Source organism: Ostrinia furnacalis, unplaced genomic scaffold (assembly GCF_004193835.3).
Source record: "Ostrinia furnacalis isolate ACB-3 unplaced genomic scaffold, ASM419383v2 OfSCF1638, whole genome shotgun sequence".
Lineage (NCBI taxonomy): Eukaryota > Metazoa > Arthropoda > Insecta > Lepidoptera > Crambidae > Ostrinia > Ostrinia furnacalis.
The window spans coordinates 418,543-443,061 of record NW_021131877.1 but is presented as its reverse complement, the minus strand read 5'-3'; the positions used below and the strand labels follow the sequence as shown (position 1 = coordinate 443,061).

At 41.3% G+C, this 24,519-nt stretch overlaps 3 protein-coding genes across 5 annotated transcripts; 1 reads left to right on the top strand and 2 right to left on the bottom strand.

Annotated features, from left to right (window-relative positions):
* Positions 1–9,074: 9,074 nt before the first annotated feature.
* Positions 9,075–13,925, bottom strand: SMC6 (Structural maintenance of chromosomes 6). Its single transcript, XM_028305187.1, has 6 exons — positions 13,591–13,925; positions 13,035–13,193; positions 12,633–12,874; positions 12,091–12,341; positions 11,519–11,716; positions 9,075–9,276 (listed from the first exon to the last, which is right to left on the bottom strand). The coding sequence occupies exons 1-6, from the start codon at positions 13,811–13,813 to the stop codon at positions 9,075–9,077; spliced, it is 1,275 nt and encodes a 424-aa protein (XP_028160988.1). The 5' UTR covers positions 13,814–13,925.
* Positions 13,926–14,091: 166 nt separating this feature from the next.
* On the top strand, positions 14,092–16,709 carry endos (endosulfine alpha). 2 transcript variants are annotated; one of them, XM_028305162.1, is made up of 4 exons: positions 14,092–14,258; positions 14,844–14,890; positions 14,978–15,094; positions 15,208–16,709. In XM_028305162.1, the coding sequence occupies exons 2-4, from the start codon at positions 14,852–14,854 to the stop codon at positions 15,397–15,399; spliced, it is 348 nt and encodes a 115-aa protein (XP_028160963.1). In that variant the 5' UTR covers positions 14,092–14,258; positions 14,844–14,851; the 3' UTR covers positions 15,400–16,709. The 2 variants fall into 2 exon arrangements, with proteins under 2 accessions (XP_028160963.1, XP_028160964.1); XM_028305163.1 differs by lacking the exon at positions 14,092–14,258 and adding an exon at positions 14,416–14,439.
* A 208-nt stretch (positions 16,710–16,917) lies between these two features.
* On the bottom strand, positions 16,918–24,342 carry gammaTub37C (gamma-Tubulin at 37C). 2 transcript variants are annotated; one of them, XM_028305157.1, is made up of 10 exons: positions 24,169–24,342; positions 23,890–24,092; positions 23,610–23,756; positions 20,761–20,897; positions 20,103–20,297; positions 19,481–19,601; positions 19,257–19,388; positions 18,774–18,956; positions 18,137–18,323; positions 16,918–17,018 (listed from the first exon to the last, which is right to left on the bottom strand). In XM_028305157.1, exons 1-10 carry the CDS (start codon positions 24,215–24,217, stop codon positions 17,002–17,004), a joined length of 1,371 nt encoding a protein of 456 aa, XP_028160958.1. In that variant the 5' UTR covers positions 24,218–24,342; the 3' UTR covers positions 16,918–17,001. The 2 variants fall into 2 exon arrangements, with proteins under 2 accessions (XP_028160958.1, XP_028160960.1); XM_028305159.1 differs by lacking the exons at positions 23,610–23,756; positions 23,890–24,092; positions 24,169–24,342 and adding exons at positions 21,139–21,285; positions 21,415–21,617; positions 21,692–21,991.
* Positions 24,343–24,519: the final 177 nt, after the last annotated feature.

Here is a 24,519-nt window from a genome sequence, read left to right as displayed (position 1 = left end):
TCTTCATTAGCCATAAAGGCAATTAATGTAAAATAGTGTGGCCAAATGAGCCCTATTTCGTGTACAAATTCTTAATTTGTAATTAACCCTGAACCTGTGTACCTTCATTTACCTATCGAATAATAAGAAGTTTGCCTAAAGATAAATAAACATAGATTCCAAAGAATAGTGGAAGAGCTAATTAGATTCTGATAAGAAATAGTAAAGGTAGTAATGAATAATTAGGTCACTGGATAGATAAAAAACGGGCTCTCTATACGGTATTGCCGCCCTGGGGGGGGGGGTCTAAATTAGAAAGAGAGGGAGATAGATTTGCTGTCTCATTAGAGCGAGAGGCAACGAGGTTTTCTTACTCTAATGAAAGTGAATAAATATCGGGATGCCATCCGGGCACCGACAGTTCCGCGTTTTCTCCTCAACAAGCTACAACACCAAGCTCTCTCCACTGCTCCGAGGAACCGGTCACAGACTCAACCGCCCGAGTTATTATTTCTGCGCTCCCCGCCCCCTTCGTCTCGCTCTCCCGCTCGCGCTGCACCCCGCATCGCGCCGTGTCGGCGTACGGTATCAAGGGTCCGCACAGGGTTGCAACCCCATACCGTCCGGCACACATTGTTTACCTGGTGCTTCCTATTAGTCATTTGTTGGGCAATGTAGGCAAAAAAGACCTACTAAACACTTAATTTATAAAATAATTTTGTTCACATTCCCCTACAGTAGAAGCTTGCCACAGGAGGAAAATAATCTATATATATAAAAATGAAACCCGTTTCGCGTTGTCACGGCATCACGTGTGAACGGCTGAACCGATTTCGATAATTCTTTTTTTTAAATGTTTGTGGAAGTCCAAGGATGGTTCTTACGGAAAAAAATATTAAGAAAATCTCTACGCTAAGGCGGTACGAAGTTCGCCGGGTCAGCTAGTTTTAGATAGAAATGGAACTTGACATTGAATACATTGACATATTATAATAAATGGAAATTCCATTTAATTGACAAACAATTATTTAAAAAATAAATTTATATTGGCAACAGATAAATACTATCTGAATAAATATTGTAAAAGACTTATAGCGAATTCGCTATCATATTAAATAAAATATTTAGCCATTAATTTGGCTAACCAAACTGCTTTTATTGAGCAGAACATGGATGTTCGACCCTTGGAATCTCTTCCAAATCATAATTTAAATTACATCATCAGACTATAGAGGACAACTCTAGCATACAAAATCCGGGTACAAAAACATTTCAATGTTTTAATTTAGTGCATCAAAATATACAAGGCTTCTCCAGCAAAGACTTGGAAAATTGAGTTATTTATCTAAGAATTGAATATTCATGTCTTATGTTTAACGGAACATTGGCTCAGGCAATATGAACTAACCCTTTCGGACCGCTCCAATACAATTGTGCGGGTTACAAAATCGAGATTATCTCATTAGTTTTACATAGGAAGTGGATGTGCTGAGTATCGTACGATTGTGCGGGATGCGTTCTTTCACCTCCCGTGCAAATTTTGTCCGAAGCGCAGTTGGTGAGCAGGTTACAACCTGTACAGTTCATGACTGATTGCGCTCCCCGACTTGGCGAAAGAAAGTACCTACTATGATTTTATTTTGTAATTGTAGTAATATACAAGTTAATGATTAGACAAATAGTTAAAAATATCATCTTTTTGTGATAACAGTGACTACTTGTAAGCAAAGGCTTTGTCGTAATAGCTTAACGAACTTTACTGACACAATTGTATCGACGTGGGCCCTACAATACCTTATGCGTATTTTAAGTTTCTCATAATTATTAATTTTTCATGGTTTCCACACCATGTTTCCGATTTTAAACGACGCTACTATCGCAGAGATGCTCAATGCATCTGGGGATGAGAGCGATGACAACGACAAAAGCTAGTTTCGACTACTTCAGATGAACTACTCCTCTTCTTCTGATGAAGGCTCAGACATTAATGACGATACATACCTCTGAGTATGCAAGCGGCATAGCAGACGAAGCCCTTCAATCGTCAACATCTTCCAGGAGATGCTGTTCATGATCCAGGAGATATTAAAACTCCATAGGAATTATTTCGAGCGCTATGTTTACTGTTGAGCTCATGGAACAGATGTTTTTGCCCACAAATCAATATTAAATGGCAAATACTGGTATAAAAATTAAACCTGTTTATTCCTTACTGGTTATAAATACGTTTTTCGGAATACATGCCATTGATAAAATTTCAAAAACCCTTACAATTTTGACCCTCACAATTGTATGTAGGAAGTGAAGGGCCCAGATTGATACAATTGTTGGTATATGAATTTTCCAAGATGGCGGCGGAAAATCTGGAAAATTATTGCAGATTCGTAATCTGCGGCCCTAAATTACCTGAAATTCATGTCCAAAATTACAAATTTCTTTCTAGTTTAAGCGCGGGTCCGAAAGGGCTAATGATGAGCAGTTTGACTTTAGAGCCAAACACTCTTGCATCCAACAGGTGCATCGCATAGTCGAGCACATGTTAGCTGGCTTTTACAACCACAACAACTAAAATCTTTTACGCCCAACTGCGTTCCCCTTCGACCCGTCCCTTTTTTCACGGCGTCGGCACGTGCCCGGCCGCAGAAACCAGAAGACGTTCAACGGCCAGAAGTTTGAGGACACGACGGTGAATAGTGATCACGACAAAATAGTGAAACAGACAGAAATTGTGTGTTGTGCAGTGGTACGGGCGGGACATAGTTTCGCGGGGTGCAATAAGTAGAAAGACTCGATACGTCGCAACGGTGTGACATAGCGAAGGAAAAAGATGTTTTCAGTGTCTACGCTTCCGCGCGCGTGCACAATTGTAAAAGGAACAAGTGCAATATAGACGGATATGATAGTGTTCACCATCGTACGCTCCATTACGCCAAAAGGAAGTAGCACAGTGAAGTCGTCGGTTCAACATGGACGGTGAAGGGCACGCAAGCTGTCAAGGACAGAATTAAAAAGAAATAAATCTTTCACTTTGCTCTCTTCGTACTATCTTCGTATCGAATTATGTAGAGAATGAAGGAAGGCTTGTCTTCCTCAAGATAGTGCCTGTGCAGATTCGTGGCCCGCGCAAGAAGATCAACACTCACACTCTGCTCGACGACGGGTCGACAATCACGCTCATCGACGAAGGAGAAAAAGAAAGAAGGCGGACCGCGGGAGCCTCTCCAGTAGAAGCCATCGGAAGTGCGCGGGTGGACACCTCCGCCTCCAGGAGACTCAACATCGCCATCAACCGGTCTGGGAAGTGCAAGCTACACCGCATACGAGCGCGCACCATCCAGAATCTTAAGCTGTCGCCGCAAAGTGTCAAAATCGAAGATATAGTGAGATGTGAACATCTGCGTGATATACAAGAAAGTGTAGTGCTACATAGTGCGCGGCCGCAAATATTGATCGGCCAGGACAACTGGCACCTGCTCGTCGCACAGGAGCAGAGAATCGGTAAGCGACACCAACCTATCGCTTCGCTTACACCGCTCGGCTGGGTGCTACACGGCGCGTGCAGTCGCACCGTCGGGCACAGAGTGCACTTTACACAAGAGATTGAGAGCGAGGAACGCCTCAACATGGACCTCAAGCACTTCTTCTCGTTGGAGGCCTTGACGATTGCCCCTAAGCTGCCTCTCAACGACCCCGAAGCCCGAGCACTGAAAATACTGAAAGAAAAAACCACACGGTTAATGGACGGACGCTTCCAAACCGGGTTATGGAAAAACGAAGATATCAAGATGCCTGAGAACAAAGACTACGCCCTCAGGAGGCTGGAAGCCACCGAAAAGAAGATAGAAAAGGACCCAGAAGTCAAGGGCAAGGTCATCGAGCAAATGAAGGCCCTGGTGGAGAAAGGTTACGCAGAACTCGCGCCCGTCAATAGCGACAATGACAAGAAATGGTACCTGCCCTGCTTCCCGGTCTTCAATCCTCAGAAGCGGGGAAAGATCAGGATGGTGCACGACGCGGCGGCGAAAACGAAAGGTATGGCGCTCAACGACGCACTTCTCACCGGGCCCGACCTCCTGCAATCCCTACCCGGTGTGCTGATGAAGATGCGTCAGCACCGGGTAGCGGTGTCTGCAGACATTGCAGAAATGTTTCTTCAGGTCAAGATCATCCCAGAGGACCGGGACGCTCTACGGTACCTCTGGCGGGGGTGCGACAGGACAGCTCCACCCCAAGAATACAGAATGACCTCGTTAATCTTCGGGGCCACATCCTCACCGGCTACTGCAATTTACGTGAAAAACAGAAACGCAGAAGAGTTCGTGGTTGGGCCTATGTCCAACTTTCTTCTCTTCCTTTTCTTCGGTGGCTCCAACTCTCAAATTATCTAGCTGCATGAGATGGTTTCCCACTAATCTGTTTATCGGATTCGGGGCCAGCACCTTCGCAGGAGCCAACCTTCGCGAAAAACCTCTATGGAAAATTAAGAAAAAACTCTGTTGTCTTGAAACGTCTGTCAACTAAGTCAAATATGAAAAATCCGCTGAATATTTGCTGAAGATATTGAAATAATCAAAACCGCAAGAAATATCGACGGGTCGACCCTCGAAGCCTGGTCTCCGTCTTCTGATCCGCAGGTTGGTGGTTTCCGTTTTATGCAGCTGTATTTTTGAGTTGTTTGGAGTCACCAGCCGACCCCCGCATCATCTTTCTTCCCCGCAATTTTTTTTATTCCTGGTGTGGCTATTTACACGCCACATCATAGATCATGTGACAGACAGCACGGATGATCTCTTTACACTCTCATCAAGAGAAGCAAAGGAGATTTGCTGCCTTGAGAATTCCCTTCTGAAGGAAGGAGAAGCCACTGGAAAAATCTAGCCGACTGAAGAAGATCGACGTTTACCTGGATCAACGCCGGATCCTGAAGCTGAGGACGCGCACCAAGAAGAGAGGTTCGGGAGAAGGATGGACCAACCCGATAATACTCGACGGGAAAAGTCAGATTGCCTGCTCGTCATAGGGTATTATTACAAGAAGTTCTACCATTGCAACTCTTCGACGGTGATCAACGAAGTGACGCAGAAATTATTTGGAGACTACTGGTGAGCTGTAAGATATTGGAATTTTTGGTAATGATGGATCACACATGGGTGTCAATGGTGCGAAGTCCACAAAGGGGAGCCTCAAGTACCACCTACCGGAGACTTGCCGGCCGAACGTTTGCAGCATCCCTCCGAAAAATGGCTGCACGCAAGAGGGAGGCTAAAGAATATTCAGCGATAATGGAACCAACTTCGTGGGGGCCAACAGGGAATTAAAAGAGACTGCCTCACAAAGAAGGGAATCACATGGAGATTCATCCAACCTGGATATCCAAACATGGGAGCCTAAGGAGAGATCACCACCAGGAGAAGTCCAGCACACACTCCTCCTCGAAGTGGAGCATATTATAAACTCGCGTCCACCTACCCACATCACCGCAGATCCCAATATGAAGAAAGCCTGACGGCGAACCACTTTCTAATCGGAAGCGATAGCGCCGGAGCATTGCCACTACGTTGTTGAAACCTCTTCTTTACGTGGTTGAGGCGTTCCACTTGGGAGTTGGCAAAAAGGATTCCTGGCTCAACAATCTCCATCGGAGAAGAAAAGAAAGCAAAGATAACAAATAATATGGAGAGCACAAGAATGGACAGGAGTTGCAGCTTTCAGCAGCCAAGGGACTGAAGACGCAACTAAGTGGAATGAGAGTTTGGCCCTCAACAATTTGCCCTCATGCACCATTCTATGTTTCACTCTATGCACAGATTAAGTTTGAATTGTATGAGTACTCCGAAGATAGCTTCTGTCTTTTTGTCAAAAGCTTGGAAATGCCATTTGTTTTTCAAGCATGGAAGCAAGTACAGTTAGGGTCAGGTGTGCTTATTTATAATAAGCAATGACATTTTTTTCTTAAGGATACGATACGGCAAGCTTTGCTTCAGGGAATCGTACCCGAGAGACCCGCCTGGTACTCCGATCTCGTCTCCTCGGAGGCTGCGTGAATTCGCGGCTGGCATAGGAGGAGGACCGCTAGCGCTGCACGTGGTGTGTTGTACAGGCCCCAGAAGGGGGAGAACTGCACAGAAGGGACAAGGACGTAGATTAAATAACTTGTAGGGNCGCAGCGATTTAGATAGAATTGCTGAAGAGTACGCGACAGTGAAACAGTTTGAAACGTTGAGATCTGATATTGAGATGTTGAAAGCAGATCACTCCGATAATATTGGCAGTTATCGTAAAGTCAATATGAAGCGGGGTGCATGTCTGTTGAATAGTTTCGAATATAATAGTGGGCCGGTGGGATTGCCTCATATGTCTTATGTTGATAATGAAAGTCATTCACCGCCATTGATGCAACAAATTACCGAAAAGGTTAACAATTTGCCAGCGGAGGGTAGTACCATAACAAATATCCAAACACAGCAGAATATTCCACCCGCAGTTGATTTATCCGTAACGGTTGTGAGCGAACGCGCCGAGCCCAAACGAACATCAACGATTGCTGCCCGAGAGATGACTCAGACGCAGAGCTCGTTGGCCGCGGCCGTCGTATCACCGAGACACACTGCCGCCTCGCCCGCCTCGCAATGCGTGAATAATGCGGATGGGAAATCTTTTGCAGAAGTCGCTCATGGTGGTGTTTGGAAATCTCAGAACCCGGATGAAAACTGGATTAGAGTACAGAAAAAGAGGTTGCGTAATCGGTTCATCGGAAATAGAGGAAAAGCTATTGTTGATACAGATGTGAAATTCAAAGCGGCAGATATAAAGACACCTATTTATATCTATAATGTTTCTAAGGAGGTGACCGAAAGCGACATAAGCAATTATATAAAAAATAAATCTGGTATCACAATTTCGTTGGAAAAAATGGCTATGAAATTGAATAAAGATTACGATGCTTATAAGATTTATATCCCAAAACATAAATTGGATACATTCCTTACGGATGATTTCTGGCCAGACGGGATAGCCTATCGCCGGTTTGTGAACTTCAATCATAAGACAAGCAAAGGATACCTAGACAAAATAGTATGAGTTACAACAACACTACGAAAATTGCAAGTTTTAATTGCAAAAATATCTATCGTTCTGTTGAGTGCATTAGAAGGCTTTGTCGTGAAGTTGATGTAATAGCACTTCAAGAAACATGGCTGTTACCTGATGATATACCATACTTGGGTACTATCCATACGGAATTTTCGTTCACTGGTAAATCTGCAGTGGACACGTCAACGGGTGTCATCAGAGGGAGGCCGTATGGTGGTGTGGCCTTACTGTGGAGGCGAGCGTCATTCCCGTGTNCTGTGTAGGGAAAAGTAAACCTTAGTTCGTAAGTCCAAAGATGCATTTGTGTTTGGGACTAAATTCACGATTAATACAGGCAACTTTAATGACATTACGCACGCGATATAGACTGACGTGCGCGTGAGGTTTACTCTCTAAGCTAAAGGGTATAAAACTAACGTCACTAATTAGTGCAGGGTTCTCAGGTCGCTCACGCTTTTCTTTTGTTTTTCAGCTAAGGAACTGACGTCACTCACAACTTGGGGCAAGGATAGCCGCTTGCGCGTTGCGAAGTGAACTGATTGAGCCCTCTTAGCTAAACGGTAAGGAACTGATGTCACTCGCCAAGTAGCGCTTAAGCCACTCGCTTAAGAACTAGTTGAACGCGCTGAGCTTAGGGGTATAAAGCTGACATCAGTATTTGGCGAGGCGTAGTAGAGGTAAAGCAGTAGAGCGCGCGTCGTATCAGCTGCTGCTGATTAGTTATGGTAAGTGTCCCAGCGTGACGTGATAATGACGTTACTTACTGAGAGAGTCCCTGGCGCGCTGGGCAGCCGTTACGGCAGTATCATACTGCTGTTGCTCGTGTTGTTGATGCGCGCGCGCCTGCGTGGCGTCGTAGTGCGCAGTATCATAGGTCACTCGAGAAGCCTACACGTTGTGTGGCTAACTGGTGGTGACGTCACTTACTGAGAGAGTCCCAGGCGCGCTGGGCAGCCGTTACAGCAGTATCATACTGCTGTTGCTCGTGTTGTTGATGCGCTTGCGTGTCGTTATGGTGTGCGGTATAGCATAGGTCGCTCGGGCAACCTGCGCTCTCGTAGCTAACTACTCATGACGTCACTCACTGAGCGAGTCCCTGGCGCGCTGGGCAGCCGCGACAGCAGTATCATACTGCTGCTGCACGTGTTGTTGATGGGCGCGCGCCTGCGTGGCGTCGTGGTGCGCGGTGTCATAGGTCACTCGAGAAGCCTACGCGTTGTGTAGCTAACTACTCATGACGTCACTTACTGAGCGAGTCCCTAGCGCGCTGAGAAGCTGCGACGGTGGTGTCATGCTGCTGTTGCACGTGTTGCTGGTGCGCACGCGCCTGCGTGGCGTCGTGGTGTGCGGTGTCATAGTTCGTTCGGAAAGCCTACGCGTTGTGTGGCTAACTACTTATGACGTCACTTACTGAGCGAGTCCCTGGCGCGCTGGGCAGCGGCGACAGCGGTATCATGCTGCTGCTGCACGTGTTGTTGATGAGCACGCGCCTGCGTGGCGTCGTGGTGCGCGGTGTCATAGTTCGTTTGAGAAGCCTACACGTTGTGTGGCTAGCTAATCGTGACGTCACTTACTGAGCGAGTCCCTGGCGCGCTGGGCGGCCTCGACGGCAGTATCATGCTGCTGTTGCACGTGTTGCTGATGGGCGCTTGCGTGTCGTTATGGTGTGCGGTATAGCATAAGTCGCTCGCGTAGTGCGCTTTCGTAGCTAACTACTCATGACGTCACTTACTGAGAGAGTCCCTGGCGCGCTGGGCAGCGGCGACGGCGGTATCATACTGCTGCTGCACGTGTTGTTGGTGCGCGGTGTCATAGTTCGTTCGGGAAGCCTACGCGTTGTGTGGCAAACTGAGGGCCTAGTGCGAGTTTACATCAAATGCGCTCACTAGTGAGCGCGTCAAAAAATGTCATTTAATGTATGACGGATTGTGCAGCGCCCCTAGCGGAAACGTTCAAGAACTAAAATTTTCATACATTTTTCAACGCGCTCACTAGTGGTGACGTCACTTACTGAGAGAGTCCCTGGCACGCTGGGCAGCCGCGACGGCAGTATCGTACTGCTGCTGCACGTGTTGTTGATGAGCACGCGCCTGTGTAGCGTCGTGGTGCGCGGTGTCGTAGCGCGCGCGGGCCGCTTGCGCTTCGCTCGCAGCACGCTCCGCTTTCGCTTCTAGCTGGGCGCGACGGGAAGCCGAGCTGCCAGAGCTAGGAAGAAAGAATATCGTAAGAAAAATTGATCTGCTTGAATTGTAAGAGCTAAATGCTAATGTGGTGAAGCAATAAAGTATTGAGTATTGAAATGACAAGGTGGAGATGTGCACTTGAGCAGCACTGGGTTGCGCGAGGCAGATATTTTTACATTTTTAACGGAGTTTGTTGCATTAGAGCGGCATTACAGCTAGGGTTGCTGCATAGTGCGAATAGGTAGAGTGACGCGCAGCTTAGAGACGCCGGCCTTTCAAATGACAAGTTGATTCAGAGCTTAGCATTCAAAATCCTATCAATGTGTTCAAAAGAAACTGCCACCCTTTTAGCTATCAGTCCAACTATCTAACTACAATACACTCACTCCACGTTGTTGATCTCCCGCTCAATGTCGGCCACCTTCCTCTCTTCCCTAGCCTTAAGTTCTTGATGCTTGGAGGCGGCGTGCTGCTCCACCTACAGCTCACACACCTACGTCTCTAGACCTCACAGCTTTTGTTCAAGATCTGTCCACAATATACTCACTCCACATTGTTGATCTCTCGCTCAATGTCGGCCACCTTTCTCTCTTCCCTAGCCTTGAGTTCTTGATGCTTGGAGGCAGCGTGCTGCTCCACCTACAGCTGGCATACCTGCGTCTCTAGACTTCACAGTTATTGTTCAAGAGCTGTCTACAATATACTCACTCCACATTGTTGATCTCCCGCTTGATATTAGCCACCTTCCGCTCCTCCCGGGTCTTGAACTCTTAGTGCTGGAAGCAGCGTGCTGCCCCACCTACAGCTCGCATACCTGCGACTCTAGACCTCACAGCTTTTGTTAAAAGCTGTCTACAATACTCACTCCACGTTGTTCCATATTACCAAACCGTAGGCTGCCAGTGCTGCCACCGAAATATAAATCATGGTATAAATTTGACCTAGTAAATAAATAACGGAATATATTTTCTACTTTTACTTATCTAGTGCAGTTTGTTTTGGAGTCGATTTTTTTACACTAATAGATTCTATTTAGGTAGATAATAGCGTCCAAGCATGCCTTAATTCAATCGTATCGTCTGACTGAACGTACTCTATGAACAACTCTGACATAAAATATATTGTCAAACAAAGGCTGGGTTGCACCATCTTATTTTAAATTTGACAAAAGTCAAATATCTGTCAAACTCCATACAAAAAAACACCGGTTATCGCCAAAGCTACGGTCAAAGTTAGGTCACGTCAGGTGGTGCAACTCAGCCAAAGAAAAAAATCATTTTGATCGCTAATGTCAGTTTGCAGCGAGTAACACAACCTCCCCGTCTGAAGGCCAGCGGCCGACTGCCGCCCGCACCCCGCGAAGGCCCCCTCAACAGCAAAACGTTCGGAATTTATCAAAAGTAAAATTTATGAATGAAAGTAATGTTCGATTGAAAAACGCAACGTGTCATTTAAAGATTAAAGAATTCTTAATCTGTTCGTGCAAAAATCTTTAAAATTAACGTAGCCGTTTGGGAGGAGTAGGGAATTGAATTAAAAAATCGATGTCCCGTATTTATTTTTTTAATCCACAACAAAGAGACGTAGGAAAAATTCAAACGTGTCAAATGTAGTCCTTGAACTGTTGTATAACATATATTTTTTTCAACTATTTCTGTCCAGCAGTAAAAGAGGAGTAGGCTTTACAAAATGACCATTTCACGCGGATTGAGGACACTAATCGCCTTAATTTATTTAAACCTATAATATAATACGTTTTTGTTAATTTATGAAAATATTAAATAAGCCTATAATCCTGAATCCGGATACATAAAGTTAGCCTATTAATTTAATACAGGTACGACTGTACCCAGTGTTGCACTATCAAATGCAATTGTAGCGCCTCTAAGCCAGGGTTTTTATGTTCCTGGTCAGGCTATAAAATTGAAGGATACTTAAATTTAGGAGCCCGTCAGCTGAGTGACAGATTTAAGTAGTGTTTCAATATTCGGCCGTTAGTGCTGGAAGCAGCGTGCTGCTCCACCTGTAGCTCACACACCTACGTCTCTAGACCTTACACTCTTGTTTGAGGACTGTCTTCAATACACTCACTCCACGTTGTTGATCTCCCGCTCAATGTCGGCGACTTTCCTCTCCTCTCTGGCCTTGAGTTCTTGATGCTTGGAGGCGGCGTGCTGCGCGGTGCGCTGCTCCACCTGTAGTTCTCGCACTTGCGTCTCTAGAGCGCGCAGCTCTTGTTCAAGATCTGTCCACAATATACTCACTCCACATTGTTGATCTCCCGCTCGATATCGGCCACCTTCCTCTCCTCTCTGGCCTTGAGTTCTTGATGCTTGGAGGCGGCGTGCTGCGCGGTGCGCTGCTCCACCTGTAGTTCACGAACTTGCGTCTCTAGAGCGCGCAGCTCTTGTTCAAGGGCTGTCTTTTCGAGGGTCTTCTCGTCCATTTGGGTCCTTAATGCCCTGGTAAAGAGGTAAGGTAGATTGAATATACATCAAGAACATCTTCTTCTTTAGTTTATTATAGCAGATAGCAGAAAAGTTTTTGAGTTGCGCCCACAGGCTGAATGGCGTGTAATAGACCTCCCAGTCGATGGACGAATGATCTAGTAGTGATGATGTATGTAGTCATGAACACATGTGCTTCATAAACCTACCAATGACTACATTGTGGAAATCCTATAGAGTGGTTGACACAGAATTCAGAATATCTTCATCAAAAACAAACATACTTATTTGTGTTTGATAATACAGATTCATAGAAAAAAATATTCGTTACCACCAGCATGAGTAATAAATTGTGAAATCACACATATAACTTCAAAAAAATTACTCACTCCAAGGCCTCATTATTGTTCCCGAAGTTGTCCTTCATCTTCCCCAACTTCTCCACAAGCCTGTCGACCCTCGCCTGCTGCTTGTCATACTGCGCCTGCACCATGGCGGCCTCGCGCTCGAAGTCCGCTATCTCGCTCCAGTAGTACTCATTTTGTAAAGCCTGCTTCTGTGCCTCAATCTCGTCGCGGGACTGTAGTTGTTCGTGACTGGTCTTCCACTTTTTGTACTCCTTTTCCAATTCTTGACAGGCCTAGGTTTGGAAATTAAAAAAAGATGTGGAAAAAAAGTACAGTAGAATCAGATTATATTCACGCTCAAGGCCGATGATATTTTTTTTTATCCACAACGAGGAAGCTCTTGGCCTGTATCTCACTTGATGGTAAGTGATAATATTAAGTTGTACTAAAGAATAATTTTTGCGCCGCACACACATCGCTAAAAGTGGTCGGTCGTTATAAGCGACGACGTACTAAAGGGATTCTACTGTAATAAACATCAACAAACTTAAGGATTAGGGTTTTATAACTGTGAAGAGACTTACATCATTTTTTCTGTTCCAAGTCGCAGAGGCTTTGTTGCAATTTTCAAGTGCTTTCACATAGTTGATTTCAGTCTGATCAAGATTTGTTGCCTTTCGAAACAAAGAATATTTCTTCTTTGCGTCAGAGGCATGAAAACTCCTTGCATCATCTTGGTTCAGGACAGAGATTGGGTTGTCTACTTGTATGTCATGTGCTAATATTATTGAGTTGACCTCTTCAAACTTGGTTGATATGACCTCTCCTGGATAATGAATTGTATGTTATATTTTAATTAACACAGTTTATCAAGAAAATATAAAATAAATGTTTTTAAACAATAATATATTAAGATCTACTAAAAGACCATCTTATGATGACTGTCTAACTTTCAGACATCATAGAGAACAAGAGAATTAACCCACCTGTAGCCGACTTGACTTTGTAGCTGGAACCTCCAGAAGCATTGATGTTTCTGACAATAGTGATGAAATCTCCATATACATTGTGCTTGTATGCTTTTGGACTGTTGTTTTTTATTTTTATCTCTACTGTAGCGGAATTAGCCCCTTTTTTAATAAATGCTGGAATATAATTATTGTACAGTGAGACACATAACCTTTTTTTACATGGCTAGGAAAGCTGTAGGTACCAGACAAGGGATAAGAAACATATGTAATTAATGTTTTTGTCACAATATAGGTAATTATGGTAAATTTTGCATGAACACAAAGTTGCATGGTATTTAAAATAAGTAGTAACAAGCCAATATCTACAGGGTGACTTTTAAATTGTTGGCATCCTTTTAAACTAAGACTACTCATAGTACATAGTAGATTCCCTAAATATGAGACAAATCTGATGAGTTGATCAGACCCAATATTATGATACAAAAGTTTCAAACGTTTGTTTGCAAATACAAAGCAACAGTTTGATACATAACTTCTTTAATGGAACACAGAAAAGGTAAACATAACTTACAATGTAAATTATTCCCACGGTTTGTAGCAGAGGCTCTGCCGCCCAACCCCACAACCAAAGCCGTTAAAATTGCACTTTTACCACTACCATTACGACCAACAATAAAGTTTACATTTCTATTCAAATTTATTTCCAAATTATCGTGGCAAAAGAAATTACGGACATGTATACTGTGTATACACCCGTCTATATCTTCTTCAACGTCTTCTTCTGTCCATTCCATCACGAAAAAAATATATTATGAGCGCGAAACCACAATAAAATTATGAAATTTCAATAAAATTGAACTTGTGCTGTTAGAAGTGGAAAATTGCGCTGAAAACGAATGACAACAATGACACTGACAGACAGTCATAGACAAACTTTGTTGCCAACCTATAGAACTAAAAGCTTCGGTCCAACTAGGTTCTATAAAGTTTTCACATCAACCCTTCCACAGCCTTCGTGAGCTCACTTGAGCTCTACCTAACGTCAGAATACGTTAGATTTTTTATGCTGGCAATATTTTCTCAAACGCCATTTTTACTTGAAAATCACGAGAGTAATTCGATTTGTTGATCATAGTTTTGTTGAATACACCAGTAATTTTGTGATTTTACAAAGAAGATTGTGAAGTTTAGTTAAATCAAATAAAATCCTACCAGTTTGACTAATCCACGAAGTTCAAGGTAAACTACTTTCAACTTGTAAGAACAAAAAGTATGTTTGCTTTTTATTGCTCGTGGTGTGTGGTGTACGGCTGTTACTGATTATTATTTTTCATCTTTTTGAATTCTCTAGTAAGAACATTTCCTTGGGAATTACTGTAAAGTATTTGTGGCATGACTATCTGACGACCTTACAGAGAGGGTAAACTACAAAATACACCTACCTTGTTTTCCATGTTTATCATTTCATTTCTCATTTTGGATTATTTTTCTATAGTGTTCGCTTTATGTACACTTAAGTGTAAACAAAACTTTGAGTGAAGAAACATCTTAATTAGAAATATATAATTATGTCATTGTTTTTCTAAATTATGTAGGTATCTTTGTCATCATGTTCTCAAAAGACTAACATTCAGATGAAAGCTATTTGTTTTAGTTTTAAAGCTTATTATTCCCCACTAAATTGTGATGTATGTAATATCAAAGATCTTTCAAATTACATTAGACTTTTCCTAAATAAAATTGGGTTAAAATGATAATTTGTTTGCATATTGTGACATTGTAAATATAGGTATTGAAGTCCGAAATATTATTGTTTATTTTCAGGCAGCAAAATGAGTGATTCACCAGATCAAAATGACCCACCAAAAGATGTAAGTTACTTTTAATATTTTATTTTAAATAGAAGTAAAGCGAGAAAATTGTACAGAAGTATGTATTTAATTATTGATAAATTTCAGCCAAAAGAATTGGAGAAGCTAGAAGAAGCAAAACTGAAGGCAAAGTTCCCAAATGCAATGCTTGGGAGAGGTCCAGGAGGACACTCGGCTTTCCTGCAGAAAAGACTGGCTAAAGGAGTAAGTTCTCTTAATTTGTTTATAAAATAATACATTTATTTTCATACCATCAGGTAATAAATGCTATACATAATAAACATCACCATCACTTACAACCCTGTTCAATTTTTCAGCAAAAATTCTTTGACTCTGGAGATTATCAAATGGCTAAACAGAGACCTGGAAATCTTGCTGCTCCTTTCAAAGCGCCCGCAGTCCCCGCCAAGCTGCCGACCGGTGATGCCATCCCCACCCCTGAGACTGTGCCAGTGAGGAAAACTTCCATCATCCAGCCTAAATTCCAGCAGTCGAGTCAGACTTCCTAGCCTCGCCCGCCCGCTGCAGGCACGAGGACCTGCAACTAATCACTAATGTTACTATTCCAAACTTAATTTTGCTAATGCATCGCACTTAAGCATCGCTTTTAATTTTAACAATTATAACACCATTTCAGTAGTTTATTTGTGTTAGTTGTTTTCATCACATACACTTGGGCACTGAAACTTTATTTCGATTTGATTTTTTCATCATAATTAAGTAGTGTATGTTGAAATTTATCAAAACTTTTTAAGAACAACTGTTATTGTATAAAGCAATTAGGTGTAATATTGCATGTTGGGTATGTGTGTTTATGTTATTCTTGCAATGTTGCAGTTGTGTTAGTTGAGGAACTTTGTTGTTGGCTGTCATCAGCATAGATTTCGTGAAGTCTCAATGTGCTTGCCATTGATAGCATTGATAATGCACAGCCAGATATTGTAAATTGATTCCAAATTAGAGTTGGTTTGGTATACCATCATACATTTTACAGAAGTTCAATTGTGTAAAACATGTATGCTTACATTAATTTATGGTATCTTCTGTACATAGCCTAAAATTCATACTAATACGGCAGCCAAATGTAGGCACATTCTACGAACATACCACACAATGCCATGTAATTAGATATAGGGTGTATTAAGGGGTTGACATTTTAAACTGGGTCAAATGAATCAATTTCATGCTTTCATAAAATAAATAACAATAGCATAAATAAAAACAATAATTATTATATTACATACATAATTCTTAAGTATACTGGCATAGATCAAAATTTGGTCCCTGTACATAAAAATTGTTGAAGGTGTAAAAATGTATGGATTCTGATAGGTCTGCTCTCTAGTGCGATACCTCGGGATACACTACTAGTTTTATGATAGCTAGTACGTAAACAATAGGTGTAAAGGGAATTTTATTTTTTTATAATGTAATTGTAATAAAAGACAAGTGTCAAATCAAGTGACCTAATATTAGTATGCATCATTAATGATGTATATCATACTTTTCTCGTTTATTGTGATATCTAATAGATTGTCATCCAAATGAAGGTGTTCAAACCAACAAGCCAGCAACTGTGCATCCTAAAGCACAAATATTTATACTACTATCTATCATGTTTACTTGGATATTAATTATCCTTGTTATTTTGCAACACAGCAGTATGACAATCTACTTATAATCACATGGAGTTCAATCTCAAAACTTGTTCTGGAATATATCTTGCAAAAAATATCCCAATAAAAGAAAGCACATAGAAAGACAGTGACGTCATGTACAAACCACGGAGTGTATGTTCACACAAGTGATATAATTATGTGTATGAAACAGATGGAATGTTGAAGAGTTAGCGATTATTAAATTAAATTCTTAATAAAAGCAAAATCTTTTATTTAACTTCCTGCATGTACTTCTACTTTACACTTTAGAGAGCATTCGAGTAACAATATGAGATTATTAATAACTTAAAAATGGCACAATAGATAAACAAAAACTTAAATAACAACTGTGAGTGTGTTCTCCTTTCAACTTCTCTCGTTTTCCTCTTCACTTCCTGGAATACTATTCTTCTCGTTACATCTTAGTCCCAATATTAATCATTTCATCATCTGTTATATTTGACTGCTCTCTGTAAACAAATAAATCGCTTGTTAGTCAATTGATCAGAACTATCACCTTGCAAGTGAGAATATTCAGAAGTATTAGTATTTGTAGGTTACAAAAGTAACACATGAGTTTATAATAAATTGGATCTCCATCGGTCGGCACCATGTTGCTGCCGGTCGCTGGGGTACAACTCGTTTGTAGCTTCAAATTGTATGGATCCACCATAAAACTAAAATATCTACTGGATTGATTGGACTGATATCAATTTTCTGGATCCTAAATCAGTGATAGTTTAATATGGGGGCGTAATGTGAGTTTACGTCAAACGCCTTCAATATAAACTGCGTAAAAAAGTGACGTTAGATGTATGATGGATTGTACAACGCCCCTAGCGGAAACTTTCAAGAACTAAAATCTACATTTATATATTTTTAAATCTACATTAATAAATAAAATAAAATTAACGCAGTCGATATCGAATGTTCGACGTAATCTCACACTACGCTCCCAGTGGCCTAATTCACGTATTTTGATTGAAAAACAGTTCTAAATCCGTATAAAGTCCGGTCGCTGAGCACGACAGCAATATAATTACGCGCGAGCGATAAGGATGGGTAGCTTGGGGTCATTGGACGAAATTCTACGTGCTCGGCGACCGGACTTTACATAAGGGTCATTTCGATAGAACGATTACTAGATAGGATCGCAACTCAGCGATTTGTTGTCGTTGAAGTTTTGTTACGTGAATCAAGGCTTCGGCAGACCAAACGCAGGGCAGTAGCAGCGCTGTTTGAATGCGGGCCCGCGCAAGTTGTAATACAAGAAACTCTTTGAAGTGTGTCACAAAAAATTTGAACGCGGGCCCGCGCTCCAATCGTGCTGCACTGCAACTGCCGAACGACAAACCAGGCGGCGCGGGAGCGTGACAGAAGCGGCGCGAGCTCGGGCCCGCGCTGTTGTATTACTATGGCGGCCATATTAGCATGACTCACCGGAGGCAGGGCGGTAGTAATGCAGCGCAGCGCGTTGAAAGCGGTTGACGAATGTATTTTTTACAACTGCCGCGCTGCAACTGACCCGCACTGCTTCTGACCCGCGTTTGATCTGCCGAAGCTATAAGGCTACAGCTGTTGCACTCACCCGGGTTCCAATGCACATATTCGGGCGTGGCGGCGGCTTGGTATTCGCGCACGAGGTCGTCGACGACGGCGCGCGACTCGTCGAACTCCTCCAGCGACTCGCGGAACATCGGCTCCTTGCGGAACACCTCCAGGAACGCCTCGCGCTTGCGCAACTTGTCGTACTGTTGTAGGCAGCGGTCGAACAGCTGGAAATAAGGATTTTAGGGACCTTAGTAGTGGATATGAAACTTTTGACGTCATGTAGATGTCTACTGGCGAGTGGATGCGTCGTGATGAATTTTCTCTTTTTCTCCATGATACGACAGTGCAATCGACCGGAAGACTGAATAGATAGAGATGAGAGCAGAATCTCTTCATGGTTAACTCTGGCCCTCCATGTCGAGGAGAATTTGCCGTTGTTTTAGTCGTCTCATAGCGTCTAGGATGCACAGCAAGGCGGTTGGGACGGTTAGTCAGCCTCGTTTTATAGCTTATTGAAAATAAAAATCCAGATAATGCGTGGCTCGATTAATGCTGAGCGGGCGCCTTTTTGGCACAAAAATAATATGCGTGTATTNCCTAGTACTTCGCACCCAGCGAATAGATAAAGTGTAGAAAAAGAGTAGCATAATTTCCCCAGCTCCACAACAACTTACCGAGCAAATATTCGTGTGGTTAGCGAGCAGCAGGCCCGAAACTTTGTGCGAGGCGTGCACGTACGGTGAACGACGCGACAGGGCCACCTGGATGGAGGCCGGGCCCCACGGGATGAACGAGGCAAGTTTCCGCTCGCGAATCCGCTGTAACGACTTGTGCACTTGCGATGGGTCCACCTCGCCCTGGAGAAGAGAGAATACATTCAAATAAATACTTATTAATTGAAATAAACTAAGTATATTAGCCAAAGCTGTGTGTACCTGTTATTGGCATGCATACACACTAAACATCTATATGTAAGATTTTCATGTAATTACTTTGTATGTAATGTTGTTGGTATACCGTAATAAATAAAATAAAACAAAGCAATAACACTATTTTTTTTACTAAAATGAATGACCTCAATAAACATGGTTCTTCGAGCCGGATTTTTTTAAAAGCGGCAACAGAAAATGTCTTAGTTAATACTAGTCTTTTTGTACCTGTATAATATTCAGTATTGATATGTAGCAGTGCTGATTTGTTCTGTCAGGACTTAGGGACACCATCATGTTCTTTGGCTGTAGCAGTCTCTGCATCACATCGAGGACAGTGGTTTTTCGAATTTTCGGCGCCTAAAAGAAAATACATTACAAAAATATTTGAAAAATAATTACAGTCTAGACTCTAGACATAATGCAAAAGAGAAGCGTTCAATATAACATACAGTATTTAATTCGTGGTCTGCTGTAAGAGGAGTGTAGCCCGTCATCAGGAAATGCAGCCGCGGTGTTGGGATCAGCGGCGCGACCAGACTGATGAGGTCGTTGTTCATGTATGATGGATACCTATGAAGCAATCATGTAAATGATTATGTGACATTTTCGTTTCAGCCAAATGACGTCCAGTGCTGGACAAAGGCCTCTCCCAGGTTTTCCATAATGAACGATCCTGCGCTGCCCGCATCCAGGCTCTTCCCGCGACATTATGTGACATACTTATTAGTAAAAGGTCAGAAATAATTTGATCGTCGCTGGCGCTGCGCGGCACGGCACACGCGTCTAATATTCTAACACATATTGTATGGTGTGTCGCATTAAGGTCATAGCAGACTTATCAACTCAGATAGGGGTCAACATCGTATAGCCTTTCACGAGCTGACATCGCCTTTCGCGCGCTGTTAACCACGAGGCGAGGCGGTTAAGTGCGGATAAGTTATACTATCTCATTGGATCTTACCAGTCATGACGGCGTAAATGTGTGGAATAAATAAATAAAGTGTGTATAAATCTTTTGGTGTATCGATTCTTTCATCATTGAGATTTGTAGACTTTTTCTCGTACACTTACCTTAATGTGGCGGTACTGGCGCTCATGATCGTAGACACCAATGTGTTGATCTGAGCGAACGAGGGGTTCTGTATGTGCAAGCGGTCGCTGGCGATACGGTTCAGCGCTGTATTGTCCAGCACCATCACGCAGTCGGCGCTTTCCGTCAGCCGCTTCAGGGTGAGAAGCGAGTTGTATGGTTGGACTACTACGTCACTGCAAACGTTTAGAAAATAAGTTAGCCACCATTTGTTGTTTAGTGTGCTGCCACACTGGCGGATTGCAAGATTTGCAAGCGGTTTCAAAACGGAGCGGCGAAGACGCGAACACAAGGCGAAAACTCTAAGTGGAAACGTAGCGCAGCTGCGTCGCCGCTCCGCTTTGAAAACGCTTATAATCCCCCAGTGTGGCAAGGCCCTTATGCATGAAAGTCATTGGCATTCTAAACTAAGTAAATGAAGTCAAATTTTAATTGACTTATTAATCTTTGTTCCTCCATCATGGAATAACTACTGGAAGGATTTTGATGAATCTTTACAATTAATAAAATAAAATAGTTTATTCAATACATAGGCCCTTTCCAGGGCATTACAATGACAATATAGCTTATACAACATCAATAGCACATAAGCAATTTAATTTTAATTTTATTAAAAAAAGCTTATCAAATCTATCTCACCTTATTTCATCCAAATTAGGAAACACACTGTACGTCTGCACAAGTTTCTTCGGAAACCTGTCCGACAAGTGTTCCAGGATGTACGAGCCCATGCCTGACCCTGTACCACCAGCTATCGAGTGACACAGCACAAAACCCTAGCAACAAAAGAATGATTATTGATACAAAAACTCCCTGATAACTTGAGCGTCAATAAGAACTAGGGATCATTAAAAGGTAGGGCTGATTTTCTTTTCTTTCGTACGGTTTTTTTCAATAGTGTCAATTACAATTGGTAATATTTTGGGTTTTTCTTAGGCATTAATCACAAAAATTTATATTATTTTAAAATTCAAGAGCTATTTATTGAAAGAATGTCATAGGTAGTTAAATAATCACCTCCAAATTATCACTGCCATCAGCTTCTCTGTTGATAATATCAAAAACCTCTTCATTGAGTTTCTCTCCCTGAGCAAAACCAGATGCCCAGTTGTTTCCTGCTCCTCCACCATGTTTTGATAAGTAAACATTCTCAGGATTGTAGAGCTAAAGAATAAAGACACAAAGTATAGTACAATTCTTTGTCTTGGCCAAAAACATGATAGTTATGTTCCAAAAGCAGTCATTTGTAGGCTTAATCTCATTTTTTAGAAACTTTGGTAATACTAAATGTACCTTTGCGTATGGAGAGTTCATGATAGTGTGTATAACACGAGGTTCCAGGTCCAGCAACACAGCCCTTGGGATGTAGTGGTCATCGTCGGCTTGATAGAAAAACACATCTTTGCGATCGGATCCTGCCGATGCAAACTCCTCAAGGATTCCTTCAGGCGATATACCGTGCTCTATACATAGTTGTTTCCAAAATTCAAAGCCAACTGCAAATGAAACATATGATTTAGAGCTCGAAATGGAATTAATTAAATGGTTAGGTGGGTAGGTCAAAACTTACTCTGATTGCCACATTGGCCCAGCTGCAATGTTATCATTTCACTCGGCATTATGATTGTATATTTTATATCTGCTTTCACGTACTAATTGGCCGGTGTTATTCTTAATTTCTATTTCTCAAAATAAACAAACAAACGCACAACATTCAACCGCCTTCCATTGACAAATATGTTTTCCATTTCATGATATTTGACATCTAGAGAAATTAAACGTGATTGGACTTTTTCATGTAGTGAAAAAGTGATCACCAATGAAATCTTGTACTATTTCTTTGAATTGACCAATCAGCATCGAACAGAAATTTATTACTGAAAGAAATAAGCAAAGAGAACAGGATTAAATTATGGTCGCGTTCACAAGGCTTTAAAATCGCCAACATCCATTAAATAAAAATTAGACCATTCACGTAAATGCAAACGAATTGACCTATGCTATGCGTGAATGATTTTTAACCGACTTCAAAAAAGGAGGAGGTTCTCAATTCGACCCATGNCTTATGTGGAGTACCCTTGCTCAGTCACAGTGTTAAGCTTCACTCTGGTATTGTGCTTGACTGATTTGCTCACCACAGGGCCAACCCGCAGACAGATAAGTCACCATATCTAAAACTCAAGTCAAATCTAAAAATATGCACACACAACATGCTACAACCAGTAACCTTTTTATTAAGCAGCTAATAAATAACCTCAAGATTAAAATCATTTTTACCATGTGGGAAGAATAACCAACAATAATGGCTGGTACACAAGAATACTCTTTAAGTGAAATGTACCACATTCTATATCTTTTTTTAGATTATAATAATTATAAAAATTAAAAATTGGATAAATTTTAATCACCCACACTAATTTTCAATTTTAGTGATACAACCCAAATCACTACTGGCAGCAGAAATTAATTGATAAGTTGGAGAAACTTAATAACTTATTAACATTATTGTTACTCAAATATAGCATTATGGTGTAATATAATGTGTCTTACATCTACAGTAACCAGGAGTACACAATAATTATGTTTAACAATAATTGTAGTATCAATCATTATAAGAATGCCAAAAATATACCACATGTTCAATNGTTACTCAAATATAGCATTATGGTGTAATATAATGTGTCTTACAGTAACCATGAGTACACAATAATTATGTTTAACAATAATAATTAATTGAAGTATCAATCATTATAAGAATACCAAAAATATACCACATTCTCAACTGCATAACTGGCTGCTTTACTTAATTTCAATTACTCAATAATTAAGCACAATATTCGATGTTATCTCATCTTGTAGTACTCAATATCATGAAAGAAACATCATGATACTAAAACTGATTTACACAACACAGATCTTAACTTCAATTTACTTGGATAAAACTAATTATTAATTTTTCTCCAAAATAATGCCAAGAGGTTACTCGGGCATGATCACCAAACTTATTTAATTTATCTGACCATATTCTATCTATTCTTTATTGATTTTAAATCTCAACAGGTTATTCTTCGCAGAATGCAAACATGAACAAATGAACACCGTTCAATTTAATTTGCTTTACTAAAATAACTTANGCACCCATAACACAAGCATTAAGTTGCTTACTTTGGGGCTAGCTGGCGCTGTGTGAAATTGTCCAAAGATTTATTTATTATTATTATTAAAAGATAGGGCTGATTTTCTTTTCTTTCGTATGTTTTTTTTTTCAATAGTGTCAGGGACAATTTGCAATATTTTGGGTTTATCTTAGGCACCACCCAATTTTTTAATGGAAGGGGAATGGACTGAATGAAGATGGTTACTAATGGTAATCAATCAGTACTCATTTTTAGTTTGGAGAGCATAATCACAGAAATTTATATTATTTTAAAATTCAAGAGCTTAGTAATAATTAAAAGAATTTCATAGGTACATAGTTAATTAATCACCTCCAAATTATCACTGCCATCAGCTTCTCTGTTGATAATGTCAAAAACCTCTTCGTTGAGTTTCTCTCCCTGAGCAAAACCGGATGCCCAGTTGTTTCCTGCTCCTCCTCCATGTTTTGATAAGTAAACATTCTCTGGATTATATAGCTAAACAATAAAAACACAAAGTAAGTATAGTAATTCCTTTGTCTTAGCAAAAAACATGATAGTTATGTTCCAAAAGCAGTCAATTTGTAGGCTTAATCCCATTTTTTAGAAACTTTGGTAATACTAAATGTACCTTGGCGTATGGAGAGTTCATGATAGTGTGTATAACACGAGGTTCCAGGTCCAGCAGCACAGCCCTTGGGATGTAGTGGTCATCGTCGGCTTGATAGAAAAACACATCTTTGCGGTCGGATCCTGCCGATGCAAACTCCTCAAGGATTCCTTCAGGCGATATACCGTGCTCTATACATAGTTGCTTCCAAAATTCAAAGCCAACTGCAAATTAAACACATGAATTAGGGCTCGAAGTAAGGAATTGATTAAATGGTTAGGTGGGTAGGTCAAAACTTACTCTGATTGCCACATTGGCCCAGCTGCAATGTTATCATTTCACTCGGCATTGTGATTGTCTATTTTATTTCTGCTTTCACGTACTAATTAGCCGGTGTTATTCTTAATTTCTATTTCTCAAAATAAACAAATAAACGCACAACATTCAACCGCCTTCCATTGACAAATATGTTTTCCTTTTCATGATATTTGACATCTAGAGAAATTAAACGTCATTGGACTTTTTCATGTAGTGAAAAAGTGATCACCAATGAAATCTTGTGTTAATTTACTATTTCTTTGGATTGACCAATCAGCGTCGAACAGAAATTTATTACTGAAAGGAAATTAATGGAATAACCAAAGAGAACAG

Bases quoted from the DNA above. Each gene is read 5' to 3' on its own strand.
- SMC6 (XM_028305187.1), bottom strand. From the start codon at position 13,813: ATGGAATGGACAGAAGAAGACGTTGAAGAAGATATAGACGGGTGTATA. The intron at 12,875-13,034 runs GTGGGTTAATTC...TTCATTATCCAG, and splicing joins CAAAGTCAAGTCGGCTACAG to GAGAGGTCATATCAACCAAG. The intron at 9,277-11,518 runs GTGAGTATATTG...CTTTCTTCCTAG, and splicing joins CGGGAGATCAACAATGTGGA to CTCTGGCAGCTCGGCTTCCC.
- endos (XM_028305162.1), top strand. From the start codon at position 14,852: ATGAGTGATTCACCAGATCAAAATGACCCACCAAAAGAT. The intron at 14,891-14,977 runs GTAAGTTACTTT...GATAAATTTCAG, and splicing joins AAAATGACCCACCAAAAGAT to CCAAAAGAATTGGAGAAGCT. The intron at 15,095-15,207 runs GTAAGTTCTCTT...TCAATTTTTCAG, and splicing joins AGAAAAGACTGGCTAAAGGA to CAAAAATTCTTTGACTCTGG.
- gammaTub37C (XM_028305157.1), bottom strand. From the start codon at position 24,217: ATGCCGAGTGAAATGATAACATTGCAGCTGGGCCAATGTGGCAATCAG. The intron at 19,389-19,480 runs GTATGTTATATT...ATTTTCTTTTAG, and splicing joins CAGACCACGAATTAAATACT to GCGCCGAAAATTCGAAAAAC. The intron at 18,957-19,256 runs GTACAAAAAGAC...TCTCTTCTCCAG, and splicing joins CAATACTGAATATTATACAG to GGCGAGGTGGACCCATCGCA.